This window comes from Erpetoichthys calabaricus, chromosome 15 (assembly GCF_900747795.2).
Source record: "Erpetoichthys calabaricus chromosome 15, fErpCal1.3, whole genome shotgun sequence".
NCBI classification, from domain to species: Eukaryota; Metazoa; Chordata; class Cladistia; order Polypteriformes; family Polypteridae; genus Erpetoichthys; species Erpetoichthys calabaricus.
Genome location: NC_041408.2, coordinates 55,475,926 through 55,493,740, shown reverse-complemented (window position 1 = coordinate 55,493,740; position 17,815 = coordinate 55,475,926). Strand labels below are relative to the sequence as shown.

At 35.8% G+C, this 17,815-nt stretch overlaps 1 protein-coding gene across 3 annotated transcripts in view; it reads right to left on the bottom strand.

Annotated features, from left to right (window-relative positions):
• strn (striatin, calmodulin binding protein) overlaps positions 1 to 17,815 on the bottom strand; it is a 178,616-nt gene that overhangs the window by 19,809 nt on the left and 140,992 nt on the right. For all 3 annotated transcript variants that reach the window (XM_051919382.1, XM_028821086.2, XM_051919381.1), the window contains 5 exons: positions 16,532 to 16,668; positions 10,187 to 10,362; positions 5,927 to 5,974; positions 2,920 to 3,041; positions 2,479 to 2,646 (listed from right to left, as the gene is read on the bottom strand). In XM_051919382.1, the coding sequence (XP_051775342.1) occupies positions 2,479 to 2,646; positions 2,920 to 3,041; positions 5,927 to 5,974; positions 10,187 to 10,362; positions 16,532 to 16,668 (651 nt within the window). The remainder of the gene's footprint in view (positions 1 to 2,478; positions 2,647 to 2,919; positions 3,042 to 5,926; positions 5,975 to 10,186; positions 10,363 to 16,531; positions 16,669 to 17,815) is intronic.

Sequence of the window (17,815 nt, the reverse complement as noted above, 5' to 3'; positions counted from 1 at the left end):
TCAGTATCACTTTCTTCACATTGATTCACAACATAGACAACCCGCTGAGTAGAAAGCTAAACCTCCCTGATGTACTGCTTGTTTAACTATGACTGCATGACCAAATGCAGCTTCATCATTAAATTTGCTAATCACACAAATATCATAAGACTTAAATCATCAACAAGACTGCTGACAGAAACATTCTTTCTGGGGCCAGGATCACACTCTCACTGCTAATGTCAGGAACACTAAGTAGCTGGACATATACTTCAAAAAGAACATGGCAAAACACACTCCCATCTACTGTACAGTGCATCCGGAAAGTATTCACAGCACATCACTTTTTGCACATTTTGTTATGTTACAGCCTTATTCCAAAATGGATTAAATTGATTTTTTTCCTCAGAATTCTACACACAACACCCCATAATGACAACGTGAAAAAAGTTTACTTGAGAGTTTTGCAAATTTATTAAAAATAAAAAAATTGAGAAAGCACATGTGCATAAGTATTCACAGCCTTTGCCATGATGCTCAAAATTGAGCTCAGGTGCATCCTGTTTCCCCTGATCATCCTTGAGATGTTTCTGCAGCTTAATTGGAGTCCACCTGTGGTAAATTCAGTTGATTGGACATGATTTGGAAAGGCACACACCTGTCTATATAAGGTCCCAAAGTTGACAGTTCATATCAGAGCACAAACCAAGCATGAAGTCAAAGGAATTGTCTGTAGACCTCCGAGACAGGATTGTCTCGAGGCACAAATCTGGGGAAGGTTACAGAAAAATTTCTGCTGCTTTGAAGGTCCCAATGAGCACAGTGGCCTCCATCATCCTTAAGTGGAAGAAGTTCGAAACCACCAGGACTCTTCCTAGAGCTGGCCGGCCATCCAAACTGAGCGATCAGGGGAAAAGGGCCTTAGTCAGGGAGGTGACCAAAAACCCGATGGTCACTCTGTCAGAGCTCCAGAGGTCCTCTGTGGAGAGAGACGAACCTTCCAGAAGGACAACCATCTCTGCAACAATCCACCAATCAGGCCTGTATGGTAGAGTGGCCAGACGGAAGCCACTCCTTAGTAAAAGGCACATGGCAGCCCGCCTGGAGTTTGCCAAAAGGCACCTGAAGGACTCTCAGACCATGAGAAAGAAAATTCTCTGGTCTGATGAGACAAAGATTGAACTCTTTGGTGTGAATGCCAGGCGTCACATTTGGAGGAAACCAGGCACTGCTCATCACCAGGCCAATACCATCCCTACAGTGAAGCATGGTGGTGGCAGCATCATGCTGTGGGGATGTTTTTCAGCAGCAGGGACTGGGAGACTAGTCAGGATAAAGGGAAAGATGACTGCAGCAATGTACAGAGACATCCTGGATGAAAACCTGCTCCAGAGCGCTCTTGACCTCAGACTGGGGCGACGGTTCAACTTTCAGCAGGACAACGACCCTAAGCACACAGCCAAGATATCAAAGGAGTGGCTTAAGGACAACTCTGTGAATGTCCTTGAGTGGCCCAGCCACAGCCCAGACTTGAATCCGATTGAACATCTCTGGAGAGATCTTAAAATGGCTGTGTACCGACGCTTCCCATCCAACCTGAAGGAGCTTGAGAGGTGCTGCAAAGAGGAATGGGCGAAACTGGCCAAGGATAGGTGTGCCAAGCTTGTGGCATCATATTCAAAAAGACTTGAGGCTGTAATTGCTGCCAAAGGTGCATTGACAAAGTATTGAGCAAAGGCTGTGAATACTTATGTACATGTGATTTCTCAGTTTTTTTATTTTTAATAAATTTGCAAAAACCTCAAGTAAACTTTTTTCACGTTGTCATTATGGGGTGTTGTGTGTAGAATTCTGAGGAAAACAATTAATTTAATCCATTTTGGAATAAGGCTGTAACATAACAAAATGTGGAAAAAGTGATGTGCTGTGAATACTTTCCGGATGCACTGTATATTGGAGTAGATGCTATCGAGGGAGTGAGCAGATTTAAATTTCTTGAAGTGCCCTCAAAGATGATTTCGCTTTGGCCATTGTCAGGGCTCGACACAGCCTTTACTTCTGCAAATGTCTGAGGAAGCAGTATAATCCATACTTGTGTCTATGATTTCCAGAGATTTAATACTGGATAGTGTTTTCATGGCAAATTCAAGATGACAGCATATCCTATCATATCCTATTAACCCCTATTTCAGCTCCAATATAATCCAATAAATGCACTTATTAATGTTTACCATGTTTAAAAAAAAAGTAAGTCTGTTAAACAGGTAACTGCATGACAAAAATAAAACAAATTACAAAAAACTCAAACTGACAGAAACACTAAATGATGGATACAAAATTTAAAAATATACAGATATTTAAACTTTACCCATACTACAGAACAACTAGTAAAGTGCAAAGTTTACTTGTATTTAAGTATTGCAACTTTCCAACAAAAATGCATGCTCATCATTATTTAATGTAATTTACTGTGGGGTCCGTTTCTTGTACGTCTGTTACCTTTGTTTTCATTAAATACTGTCAAGGCTGGAGAGATTTCTGCAGCATTCCACAATCGTACAGTGCCATCTGCTGAACAGGACAGTAACCTCTGATGTGCCGCACTGTATACTAAACCCCATACTGCATCGGTGTGACCCAAAAGAGCACCTCGCAGTATAGATGAATCTGAAAATATGTCAATAGAAATTGTATGAGCTCTGAATCACATTGAAAAGCAAAATAAAACCAACATTGACATTAAATTTAATTTGTATGCTACCAAGAGTACAAATTAAGACAACAAAAAAACAAAAAAAAAACAAAAAAAACAATGCAATTACACTATCAATAGCATTTTCTAAATAAAAGCACTAGAATGTAAGCATGAAAACAGTGCAGTTGTAATTTATACAAACTTTAATAAACTTGCATTTGTGTTTCCATGTAAGTTATACTAACCATATGAATCATAAGGGTCAACATTTGGGCTAGGAGTATTCCAGCTCTGAACTGTCCCATCAATTCCACCACTGAAACACTGATCTCCATTAGTGCTCATCACTACACATAATACAGAACCCCTGAAATATAAAGATTTAGTTATCAAACCGAAAAATGAGCCATTAACCCTAATGAGCCATTTTGAATCTGTACACATCTTTCTTTTCATTCAGCACATTTCTGCGAATACTCTTAAATACTACTACATAAATGATCAACCCATTTTCTAAACCTGTTCATTGACTTTCAGAGACAGCTAGACAGCATGAACCACGAATTAGTGAGACAGCAGTTCATTACTGAATGCTCTTGCACAATGCCAACCACATGCAGTAAAGAGAGGTAAATTAGAATCATCAATTAGCCTAATCTTGACATGCGGAGAACATGAACTTTCACACACCATTACCAGACTGTGAATGAAATCCTGGTCCACGGAGCTGTGATTTACTAACTACTACATTAGCATGCTACCCCATATTATGCAATATTGCTTTCAAAAGTAGATGCTTACTTCGTCTGGCAACATAAAAAACATTTTGCATTGGTTCATATTAAAATGACCAGATTTCTCAAATGTATAAGCTTCAAAAACATACTTAAAATACTAATCCTATGTTTTCACTAAATCACAAATTATTATATACATTAATGTTCCTTATATTTATATTTGTGCTCTAAAAATTATCATAGTTTCAGGCATTTCTATCATTACTTGAAAAAAATCTTTCAACTCTATATTACTGATGAATTCCTAAGTTGGTTAAAAAAACAAAAATCTTGCACTAAAGTTTTCTATTTGCTCAGGCAGTTGGGAAACAGCATACTAATATTATACTTTAAACAAATAATTTTTAATTTGACTGGGGCTACATCTGATCTCCTCAGCTTAGTGAATTATTATCTTATGGCAACCTTATAAGCTTCTGCAAAAAGCACAAAGCAAGTGTCACACTGAACTTTGTTGTCAGTCCCTTGTCAGCCAAAGTAACAGCTAAAGTAACAGTGTCTCTCTTCATTTTCTGAACTCACTTTTTCAGTTATGGGGACACTGGACATCTGATACTTATCTCCAAAAACTAGTCTATCAAAAGCCTTACTCAGACCAATACACATTTACATCATGCTAAATCAGAGTCAATTTAGATTGTTGGAGGAAAATGGAGTATCCACATTGTAATCCACATTGACACAGGAGAAGAATGTACTAATGTTAATCAAACATTGAAACAAGAGCAAGCCACTGTATATTTAGCCCCCCTTTGACCACATGTTATACAGTGGGGCAAAAAAGTATTTAGTCAGCCATCAATTGTGCAAGTTCTCCCACTTAAAAAGATGAGAGGCTTGTAATTTTCATCATAGGTATACCTCAACTATGAAAGACAAAATGAAAAAAAAAAAAATCCACAAAATCACATTGTCTGATTTTTGAAGAATTTATTTGCAAATTATGGTGGAAAAAAAAGTATTTGGTCAATGACAAAAGTTCATCTCAGTACTTTGTTATATACCCTTTGTTGGCAATGACAGAGGTCAAACGTTTTCTGTAAGTCTTCACAAGGTTTTCACACACTGTTGCTGGTATTTTGGCCCATTCCTCCATGCAGATCTCCTCTAGAGCAGTGATGTTTTGGGGCTGTCGCTGGGCAACACGGACTTTCAACTCCCTCCAAAGATTTTCTATGGGGTTGAGATCTGGAGACTGGCTAGGCCACTCCAGGACCTTGAAATGCTTCTTACGAAGCCACTCCTTCGTTACCTGGGCGGTGTGTTTGGGATCATTGTCATGCTGAAAGACCCAGCCACGTTTCATCTTCAATGTCCTTGCTGATGGAAGGAGGTTTTCACTCAAAATCTGACGATACATGGCCCCATTCATTCTTTCCTTTACACGGATCAGTCGTCCTGGTCCCTTTGCAGAAAAACAGGCCCAAAGCATGATGTTTCCACCCCCATGCTTTACAGTAGGTATGGTGTTCTTTGAATGCAACTCAGCATTCTTTCTCCTCCAAACATGATGAGTTTTTACCAAAAAGTTCTATTTTGGTTTCATCTGACCATATGACATTCTCCCAATCCTCTTCTGGATCATCCAAATGCTCTCTAGCAAACTTCAGACGGGCCTGCACATGTACTGGTTTAAGCAGAGGGACACATCTGGCACTGCAGGATTTGAGTCCCTGGCGGCGTAGTGTGTTACTGATGGTAGCCTTTGTTACTTTGGTCCCAGCTCTCTGCAGGTCATTCACTAGGTCCCCCCGTGTGGTTCTGGGATTTTTGCTCACCGTTCTTGTGATCATTTTAACCCCACGGGGTGAGATGTTGCGTGGAGCCCCAGATCGAGGGAGATTATCAGTGGTCTTGTATGTCTTCCATTTTCTAATAATTGCTCCCACAGTTGATTTCTTCACACCAAGCTGCTTACCTATTGCAGATTCAGTCTTCCCAGCCTGGTGCAGGTCTACAATTTTGTTTCTGGTGTCCTTTGACAGCTTTGGTCTTGGCCATAGTGGAGTTTGGAGTGTGACTGTTTGAGGTTGTGGACAGGTGTCTTTTATATTGATAACGAGTTCAAACAGGTACCATTAATACAGGTAATGAGTGGAGGACAGATAAGCCTCTTACAGAAGAAGTTACAGGTCTGTGAGAGCCAGAAATCTTGCTTGTTTGTAGGTGACCAAATACTTATTTTCCACCATAATTTGCAAATAAATTCTTTAAAATCAGACAATGTGATTTTCTGGATTTTTTTTCTAATTTTGTCTCTCATAGTTGAGGTATATCTATGATGAAAATTACAGGCCTCTCTCATCTTTTTAAGTGGGAGAACTTGAACAATTGGTGGCTGACTAAATACTTTTTTGCCCCACTGTATCTTACAGTGTGAAACTGCTTTTAAAATATTAGGCTACTCATTTTGGCATCAATGATAATATGATTTCTGAATGAATTATTTACCTACCTGTGAGCTCTAAATGTGTAGATAGGCTCCACATCTAGTGAGGTACTCCTAATAGAGAAAAATAGAGCAAGTTTAAGGTCAGTACCAGGCAAATTAAATACCTCCATTAAAATCAAAAGGGAGTTTTTCAATGACAGTTATACAATTATTGCTACCTAGAGTCAAACAAATTTTAAAATTTTGTGAAATTATAATTAATGTATGCTATGACAATTAGTGGGTCACTGATGAACCCCTTCTTGGGATGATGGAACATTATCAGATTTTTGTTTCATAACAAAAATATTATATATATATATATATATATATATATATATATATATATATATATATATATATATATATATACATACACTAGCAAAATACCCGCGCTTCGCAGCGGAGAAGTAATGTGTTAAAGAGGTTATGAAAAAAAAAGGAAACATTTTAAAAATAACGTAACATGATTGTCAATGTAATTGTGTTGTCATTGTTATGAGTGTTGCTGTCTTTTATATATATAATATGCACACACACACACATAAACAAACATATATATATACATATCTACATATACACATATCTACATATACATACGTATATACACATCCACATAAACATATATATACATATACAAATTTACATATCTACATATATATATATATATATATATATATAGACATAGATATATACATACATACATTCACATATATATATATATATATATATACTGTATATATACATATCTACTTATTGGCTCCTGTATTTAGGATATGGCAGGTTGGATAATGGATGGATGGACATTTGTATGCATAGCCCTATTTGCCCATTTTCGTTTTTTTTCTTTCTTCAGTAATATTTCAGCAAACCCGGAGCTTGTCAGTTCAAATCCTGGTACTGACACCACTGTGTGACCCTGAGGAAGTCACTTCACCTGCCTGTGCTGCAAAAAACAAAAGTAATGTAACAAATTGTACTTCAGATGTTGTAAGTTGGTGGAATAAAGGCATAAGTCAAATAGATAAATATGTATTATACACATAGGAACTATTCATTTATTTTCAGTTAAGTCATCTGCAGCAAACTTTTATAAATGAGGGTTTCTCCTTTTTAGATAGTGCAAACTGTTTCTTCTTCATTGACGTTTTCTCTTGGAGAGCTTTTTTCATTTCATTGAAAATGAAAGCAGCAGCTGCCAAAATATGTAGCTTTCTTATTAATTTTTCAACATTGTGTAAAATAAATGTATAAAGTAACATAAAAGGTTTAAATACTGGTTATTCTTTTACACTAAAATATTACTACACAGATACAAAAAAAGTAAAATGGATATGTTCTTTTTCTTTAAGGAGACTAAATATTACTGAAGAAAGAAAAAAAAAATTAAACAGCCAAATGGGGCTATGCATATGAACTTAAAAGGTTTAAATAAAACAGAAATATATATTTTATTTTTACTTGGTTAACTTGTGGAGGGTGTATCCTGTAGCAAAGCCCTAACTGTTTTCGTGAAAGCCCGTTTCAGTCAATAAGTGTTATGTGTGTGTATATATATGTAGATATGTGTATATGTAGATATGTGTATATATATGTATATGTATATAAATGTTTATGTGTGTGTGTATATTATATATATAATATATATATATATATATATAATATATATATATATATATATATATATATATATAAAAGACAGCAACACTTATAACAATGACAACACAATTACATTGACAATCATGTTACGTTATTTTTAAAATGTTTCCTTTTTTTTTCATAACCTCTTTAACACACTACTTCTCTGCTGCGAAGTGCGGGTATTTTGCTAGTATATATATATATATATATATATATATATATATATATATACATACATACATACATACATATACACACATACATGCAGTTTCAATAACATAGAAATCAATATAAATATTAACATCATTATCATATGAGAATATGAAGTAATATATAAGAAGCACATTTCATATAAATATAAATTATTAAACAGTAAAATCTTCTTCTGTAATTTGCTACCGTGGCAATTTGTGTGTCTGTCCAGGATTTTAAATCACCTGTAGCTCGCAAACCGTTTCACCTATTGACTTGAAATCTGGTACACATATAGTACGTCACGTCTACTATCCACTTTATGGGTGATGATTGTATTACTCTTTTTATGTTTATTTTATTTTATTGTAGAATCAACTCCTATCTGCGCACACCAGGGCGGCCGTGGGCGGATGCGTATGGTGTATTCACTCCATGTTATCGTGCATTGCGCTGTCACTGGTATTTTGATAAAAGAATTTGAACAACATATAAGAAGCGTATAAATTATTAAACAGTAAAACATTAACATTTAAGAAGTAAAGTTAGATTAAGTACTACTGCAGTGCCCTCGGGTATACCACATTTTTTGTTTGTCCATTACATGCTTAAATGTATACATTTTTTGGTGTACCTACCCGAGAACACGCGACATATAACCGAGTGTGGGAGAAGCATGGATTTTAAACACGCGTTGAGTTCATCTGCTGGTCTCCCTCGTGGAATAACTGGTAACGTTTGACTAAAATCTACAGCGAGTAAAACGACATTACCTCCTTTTTTTTTTTTTACGATCTCTGAGATCTTGCTTTTTTCAGTTCAAGGCTTCATAAGCTCTTTTATGTTGTATGGTGTACTTATCCCAAACCATCATCTTTGAATGTTGCAAGACTTTCGCCTTGTATGTAGATCGGGGTAATTACATTCATTGCATTCCTAGTCTGAATCACAATCTGATTGTATGGGTGGTTACCTGGCACTGTAGGGTTGCCACCCGTCCTTTAAAATACGGAATCGTGCCGCATTTGAGAATGAAATTGCGCGTCCCGTTTTGAATCAATACTGGACGGGATTTCTCCCGTATTTTTTTTATCATTTTTTTTAAAGCAGCGTCTCATGCAAATCATCCCACACGCATTTTATGAAGATGCCTCCTTTCCTACTTTTGATTGGGTAATACTTGATGTCATCGTTAGTTTGATTGGTCTTTTTAACTGTCCAGTGAGGAGGGCGTGTGTTTTAAGTAGAGTCTGGAAAGTGTTGGCACTGAGATGTGGCGTCAGCGCCAGAGTTGAAGCCCTTAATGTTGCGGTCAGCAAGTCGGCTAACATCCGCCATGTGCCGTCTTTCAGTTGCGAGAAGCAGATCATAGAATGGTTGAAACTGTTGCCCCTTATTATATTACCTTTTATTATTTTTGGCTAACACCAAAAATTGTGTAAGGTGACTTACAACATTTGAAATACAATTAGTTATATTTCTTTTTTTGTTTTTCCAGCTGGAGCACATGGTGAAGCGACTTACTCATGGTCACTTTGTGTCACTATTGGGACTTGAGCCCACAACCTTAGGGTGTGAAGTCCAAAGTCTTAATCACTATGCAACACTCCATAATTTGTCTTATCCTATCAGTCTTGAGATTAACAACCCAACTCCGTTGTCATACTCTGAATCTTGAACCTTGCTGTTGCAGAAGATTCCTCATGTTATTGAAATAAGTTGCAAAAAGTACAACGCATGACGACATCTGTCAGGACTAAATTTATAACCACACTACTGTACCTCTTTTTCAAGACATATCCTGAAGCAACTTACAACACACTGCAACATACTTAGGGAATTATAACTGGACTACCTGCATGTTTTACAGAATATATTACCTACATCCTTTGTCTAATCTAAACTGAACACATGACCATAGTAAAGAGTGTAGTACACTTTACTCTTTGACCTCATATAAGGCCATAAGGCAGCAGAATAAGTAAGTTATTGGTGGCATGGCTAAGTATCTATTTAAGATGTATCTAATGAGGAAGGGATTAACTTCCTGGACTAAAAGTGACCTACAACAATTTACCCCTTATAGATATTCATATTACATTACTATAAAATTGAGTAATGTGCACGTTATCAATGGAATCAGCTAGAGTTATATGCTAGTTGTATAAGCCATTTTCTTTAATGTATGTGCACAAAATAAAATTAACATTCCAGCAATAACAAAAAAACTGTTACATAAAAAGCAAAGCTCTGTAAATTTCTAAGAAACTGGGAAGCCGCATGGCAATCAACAGATCTCACTGGAATATGTAACTGCTGTATATATATATATAGTTCTGGAGTTTATTCTTTCACTTTTATGTTCACATAATAGTTTATCACATAATAGTCCCCAACCCCCCCTACCCCCCACCCCCCAGAAAGGCACGACTATGAAAGGTGGAGACGTACTTTTTTGCAGGAGCTGTTTTCTGCAAGTTCCACATTTTCAGAGTGTGATCTTCTGAAGCAGTTAACAACACTGGTTCAACAGGGTGAAAAGCGAGACCTCGAATCCCATCAAAGTGACTCCGTAACGTAAATTTTGGGTTCCATGTTTTCCTTAGTGCATCTTTATTGTTAGTTATCTGTAGTAGAAAGAAATCATCAGTAAATGCAGGCATAAACAAATACAGAGACTTTAGGTTATTATACCATCAGAACATCACAATTCCTCAAACCACAGAATACCAAAATAGGTTTCCCTATTTTATATATCACAAAATAATCACTTTATAATTTGCATTTATTTTGGTAAATGCAAAGGTGGCAGTTTTGCCTAAAAGGACAGAAAAAAGAGGCTACCAGAGGCACAAACCAGATACATCTTTTAATCATTTTCTAATGACCTGTGAAGAATTAAAAGAACTGTTTGCTTATTTTATGTCTCTGCTTTAATCTAAAAATTAATGAGAAAAAAGATGCTACAAATAGTAAGATCTTAACCACTATATAAAAAACAAGGTCTGTTTCTGCCAAAACACTCATGGGTATATAGTGACAGTTTGAAATTCTATTGCTTGGAACCCAAACAAATGTATAAGGGTTAGTTGACTAAACCGTTTCTTAAATACAGTATACTCCTTAACTTAAGAACAGAAGTCTCAAACACTATTATTAATTAATTTCTATGAAAAACCCTCCCCCTCCCCCAAATTAACTAAGATGTTTTAATTGCAAATATATACGTATATTCCAGTATATAATATCTTTTGAAAGAAATGCACACTGTGTATGTGGCAAAATGATAACTAATCTACAGATGGTTGAGCAGATCATTGACTGTTACTCTTATTACTAACAATGGCATGTTTAATGTTCCCTTCATTAATCAGTTTGGAATGGTGCCACTGGAATTACTTACTTGGCTGATTTTGAATATGTCAGTTCGTAATTTATTCATTCTGAACATGTCCATTGCCTTGCTGTAGCAGAAGATGATCACTAGGTACTGAACCTACATATATGTATTGTAATAAATCATTGATGCATAAAAAGTTGGTGATGTATGTTTTTTAGTATATGCTGTTCTGATGTATTATTTCTCTTATTAGAATAGTCAACAGTAACAAAAGAACAGTTTCACAAGAATGTCTCTGGGAGGTCCCTGCAGCTGAACTGTGAAAACTGGAAATTCTAATATGAAAACTAAGTGCATGCAGTTGTGGATGAGCATCAAGATATATGGGAGCAAGAAGAGAAAAAAGCAACTGGAAATTCTTTGGAGAAAAGTAATATTGGTTATAGTCAAAATTAACAGTTTTCCTGCCCAGCATTACCTTCCAATTGTGGGAGCCCTTGAGTTGTGAATGCAGTAGACTCAAGGGGAAGGATTTGCCTGAGGGTATGATTTGAGATGGTGTGCTGTACTTTTTAATTCTGTAGAAATGCTACATGAAAAGACTTCAATTCCCAGCAGCCTCAGGATCACTGTGCCACTAAGCAGCTTCAGCTGTTCACTCAGGGCTTAGAAAGAAGATGAGGTGCTAGATTTAAAAGGGAAGTTGAATTAATCTGGAGAATATCGTGATCGCTTTGTGTTTATGTAATTATATCGTTTTCACAGCTGCAGGAAAGCTGTTCATTTGGGTTACAATTGCCACTACCCTAAAGGATTACAGTTTTTTTCTGGACTTGTGTTCTGTGTCCTGAACTTGGCTTAGCCATGTGGTTTCATTTAGTTTGTGCACTCTTTCCATTAGAAATCATTAGACATTCAGAATAATGCTAGGCAAGTCAAGCTTTACATCTTTTTCAGAAGGATATTCCCTAGGACGTTTCATGCATCCATCTGTTAAATCTAGTGTTAGTGTGTTAGTGAATGTTGAAATTTTAGTGGGCATAGTCTTGTGCACTATTGGGTGTGACATTTTGTAAATAATTAAATTTACTTTTGGGTTTATCTTTCTTTAGTTATTTAGTTATCATTGTCTGGGGTCATCTGTGAGGGATTTCTGCATTATGCATTATTTGTTTGCTTTCATTCACTGCTTATTTAACACATTATTTTTTTAGTTTAATTTACCAATAGTCTTTTCAGATCTCTGCTTGTGAGTGTGTGTGGGTCAAAGTCAAGGACAAATATATTCCTAGTGTACCCAAATAATATAAATCACACTTTTTTTTTCTTTTAACAATGTGAATCTGAGCACCTCATGGCTGTTACAATTTTTTGGACCCCTGTTGAATCCTACATCCAGTCAGCATTGTAATTTATTACTAAAATTAGAGAATGTGTTGGAACAATTCTTAAAACTTTTTGCGGGGTTTGTTGTTCATTTGTATATAAAACTGCAAATACAGTATGTTAATGTTTTATCACATTATAATTTTATATATCTGCACAATCTACAAATAGATCTCTTACAATTTACACTTTTTTTTATGAAAGCATTATTTGGGGAAGATTTTTGCTCGGTATCTTAAAGTGCATGTTAGTGAGCAACTAATTTAGAATAGGCTAATTAAATCTTAGTATACTAGCAGTAAATGTAATAATTTAAAATTTCACAAACTGGTACATTTACTCAAGTGCTTCTTAGACAGACCCCATCCACATCTTTTGCACTTTCAGTTCACACTTTTCTCATCATCAGCATACGTGGCAAATGCATAAGCCATTTTATCACTATTACTAGATTCGGAAATCTGACCATAAAAGACCAAAAAGGAACTATAGTATAAACAGATATCTAGAATACAAAGGAGAATACTTTGACATTCATTGTATATGTGTATAATATTTTAATTAGGTGTGTACGGCCTTAATTGGCCTTAGGATATAAATTTACCAATCTGTAAAATGTCAAGCAAACTGAAACATTTTATGTTTTAAGACCACCCAACCCTTTAAGGATGATCTTTAGACCAGTCTTTGTCTTCCATGTAAATGGATTCTTAAATATCAGTCTGTTTTTGAAGGTGATTTGACCATCAGGCTTTAGAAGAAAAATGTTTCAGGAACATGTTAGCTCAAGTGATTGCATGGAATATTTATGAGATGGACATTTCTGAATTCCTTGTTAACGACTTGGATTATATGCATTGAAGTCTCTACAGTTGTTTATGTCCCCAATATGAGAAGAAGCCTATGGGCTCAGATTGTAAGCAGCTCAAATATATTGTACAGACGGCTTGAATAAATGTAATGTGATTGCTAAAGTAAACTGAAGCAGCCAGACATCAGTTTCTACTTGATTTTTGATTCAGTATATTGCAGCAGACTTTTTTGACGAGATATTCTGCTGTAAATTCACTGTATATGCTGATAGCCGGTAGGAGTTTCAAGATAAGTATGTGGATACCTAAGGCACCACACTGGCCAACCCCATAATAATTTGTAATCCCTCTTCACAAATACATACAAATATAAATACACTATTGTTGAAATACTTAATAAAATCAACATATCAAACACTTTTAATCACAATGTAGTATTGGGAGAGCATATTCATTAATCAAAACTTGAGGCATGTACATCCAACAATAACTTTGTCATCAGTTCCAAGATTAAAGTTATTGGGTAATGCTGCATTGCTAAACTAGCTTCGATAAAAAAAAAAAAGTTAGGCTGTGAAAAACTGGCAAGGACAAGTACAGATAGGTGCAAATTACTACAATGGGTATAATGAAAGAAAAAGGAAGCAGACAAGAGAGGATGCACAAGAAGCGTGCTAGTGAAATCCCAGAAAACAATCTGTACTATTCCCTCTTATTACTACTCCACACATGAATTCCATAACAAAATCCCACTTATAAAAATACATACAGATACATCAACTGCAAATTTAATTTGGTCAAAACTTAATTCCTTTACAAGATTGTTGATACCCAAACCAAACTGTGTGAAAGTGGCTACAACAGATGTGCAGAGGATACCATGTGATGTGAGCAGTTGAGCACAAGCAAAAACATGCAAACAAAGTTATGAAGTGACCTTGAGTTCCAGTGCAGCTACAGGGTATAAGTATGGCACACATTAGAGGTGTGCACAAGACTCTTAATAATGCCATTCTCACATATACTCTGGTTGCTACCATCCACTACAATGTTGACAAACTTGATTCACACCCCCAGTAAACAAATAATAAAACAAATTTAAAATTGGATTAAAAAAAGGATTTTTTAATTTAACCCCTTCACCGCCCTCTGCCGGATATATCCGGCACCGCTGTTTTAATGCTAACGCCATACTGCCGGAATTATCCGGCACATTTGCCTGTGGTTATATGAATGCCTGGCAAGTAGTATAACTGACGGTTTGGCGTGGGTATTATTACTACGTTGTATTTCGACAAGTCTGTGGTTGTTTTGGCCGGTCATGTGACGTGATTCGCATGTAACAGCTGTGAATATGGCGAAACGTAAACTGACTTCAAGTGAGGCTTTGCAGCCGATTTTGGACAGTTCTGATCATGATTGTAGCAGTTCTGAAGAAGATTTTAGTGACAGTGATGAGCAGCAACGTGCGCTGCATGATATTGTGAATGAAGACGCATCGGATGACGGCGCTGAGTGGGTGTATCCCCAGCATCTCAGCTGGGCTGCTGCCCGTGGTGAACTACCTTTTCTGCATTCGTTTGAGGGAACGTGTGGCTTTATTGTTGATGTAAACAATTACACTGCTGAGCAGTTTTATGAGCTGTTTGTGTCACCTGATTTGATTAGACATTTTGTTCATCAGACAAATCTGTATGCAGCACAGTTTATTGAGAAAAATCCCAATTTACCTCCACATTCCCGTGTTCGTGCTTGGTTTGACACTGATGAAAACGAAATGAAAAAATTCATTGGGATTTTGATGTTGATGGGAATAATCAGAAAACCAGATATTGAGATGTACTGGTCTACAGATCCTATGTATGCAACACCTATTTTTGCAGCTGTCATGGCACGTAACCGATTCTCTTTGCTGCTGAAATTCTTTCATTTGAATGACAACAGAAACGAGCCAGATAAGAAAGATCCAAACCGCGACCACTTGTTCAAGCTACGTCCTTTGATTGATCATTTATTTGAAGCATTTCAGTTGCCCTACATGCCAGGACCGTCAGTTGCAGTTGATGAAAGTTTATTGTCGTGGAAGGGCCGCTTACAGTTTCGACAGTATCTACCATTGAAAAGGGCACGGTTTGGTATCAAGATGTTTTGCTTAGCTGAGAATTCAGGTTACATTTATAGATTTCGTGTATACACTGGCAACTTGCACAACATTTAGTGGTCAATACTACTTGAATAAATGTAAAAAATGTAAAAAAAATGTAAAAAAGTAAAAAAACAAAAATTGTTCAGATTTCGCCTAGCTTGGGGAATATTTAGGGAGTTGGCGGTTAAAGGGTTAATGAAAGAAATCTGACATATGTCACGGCTGTATCAATGAAATACTGGGAAAGCTGCACAAAACCTTTACTACATACAAATTCAGAAGGATGAATGTCTTCTCACAAAAGTTCAATGCAATATGAATTTTTTTTCTTGCTTAATGCACATCTTTCTTCTCTCTGAAACAAAACTACGTTTTCGTGGGGACATTTTACACAGCTCAGATAATAGTTTAGCTCTTTTTCGCCTGTATATAAGATTTTGAAAACCTGCTCTAAGACTCTGTCTTAGTATTTTTTTCTTTTTGCTATTATTGTTTTCATATGTGCTTACTCAATTTTCTCAATATGCTTTAAATATGTGATGCTACAAAATAACATAAAAAATAGCATTATGATTGGAACTTTAAGTAAGCAAGATTTTTATAAGCTAATGTTTTTGTTCATTTTGTAAAGCAGTAACATTTTGACTGGAGTTTTATTGCACATGATTGGCAATTGGTCATCCCAAATTTCTCAATGCTGGCTTCCAATTATCTGCATGAGAGGGAAATGGTGCCATGTATCCCAGTCCGGACGCACACCTTAAATGCATATCTTCATTCGCCATATATACTATATGAAATGAGGATATGGATCATAATTTTCAGTTCTATAAATTAATAATTACAAACCACTATTTTATTTACTGTTAACACCACACAGATACAGACACAACATTTTAAGGATGTTCTTTAAAAAAATAAATCTTAAAATAACAAAATGAGTTTCAAAAGCTCTAGGTGACAAGCATTGTGTGTTTCTAATTAGCTATATTTACATTTGTCTTCATTTTTACATTTGTAAACAATTTTGCATTTGATGAACAATGTTCATGTATTATAAAAACTAATATATAGAAATAAAGAACCTGTATCTAATTTGATCTCTTACTTACATCATATGTGAGTGTATCTGCCTCATTGGCAACTGTCAGACCTGCAAGTTCTCCGAGACCAAGCTCGCTTTCCATTGCTTCATCTGCACCAATAATAAAGGCTTTTCCTGATGATGGTGGAAAGGTCAACGCATCCACTGAAACAGAACAAATTACATAGGTTATTAAAAAATAAACAAAATGAAAGTAAAAACATTATATTATAATAACTGCTCTTCAAAATATTCAGGTTGATGAAGAGATTTTCAGTAGTCTAACATCGACTGAGCACCATGTCCACTCAGAAGGTCATCTTGATGCATGTTATTTGGAAATTGCAGACTCAGGCATTCAACATTAATGTGTGCCTATGTGATTTCTTCATAGGAACCTTCTCTGTGAACATCATGCACAATCAGTCTTAAACTGCTAATGACTTCTTCATCAATGTCAATATTTTATATTGTAAATTCTCTCTATTTAGTTTGCAAAACTAACTATTCTAACTCTTAACTGCCTCCGGCCAACTACCAAAATGTAAGGAAGTGTTAAGTATCTTTAGTAGCCTGCTGCCTACAATCAGGTAAAAGTAATCGATAATAATAATAATAATCCATTTAATTTATATAGCACCTTTCCCATGCTCAAGGCACTTACAGAATATAATACAGAACGGCAGTGTATACAGTATATAGCATTGTACAAACCAGATAAATAAATAAAGAATATTAAGACAGTGAATTCTGGGGAAAAAAAAAAACAGAAAACATAATTGATGGTCTAGCGCACACACACACAGGTTACATTAGCAACTTGACAGAGAGGTAAACTGAGAGAAGGGTAATAAAGTCAAGTAGAGCTAAAAGACTTCCTGAACAGATGAGTTTTGAGTTGTTTTTTAAAAGAATTCCTGGAGTCAGCTGACCTGATTAATTTTGGTAGGTCATTCCAGAGTCTGGGCGCTATACATAGTAAAGAATTAACCAAAAGGAATTGGTTGAGCTTGTTAGTCTTTGTCTGATTGACAACTGATGAAATCATCACACAAAGAGGTGGTTTAAATAAACAGCACTGGTATTAAAAGAGCCATTCAGAAATGTGCCTTTTAGAAAAGTCGAATTGTGAAATAAAAACAGAAAACACTGCCTTTTTGAAATAAAACCTGAACAAATAAGGTAAGTACAATGCTGAACCACTACGGGATTACTTTTCATAACAATCAGCTTATTTTTTATTTAAAATTTGTATTTAGTTATGCATTCTTTGCTCAATTTTAGCTCATGTACATATATCATTACCATTTTT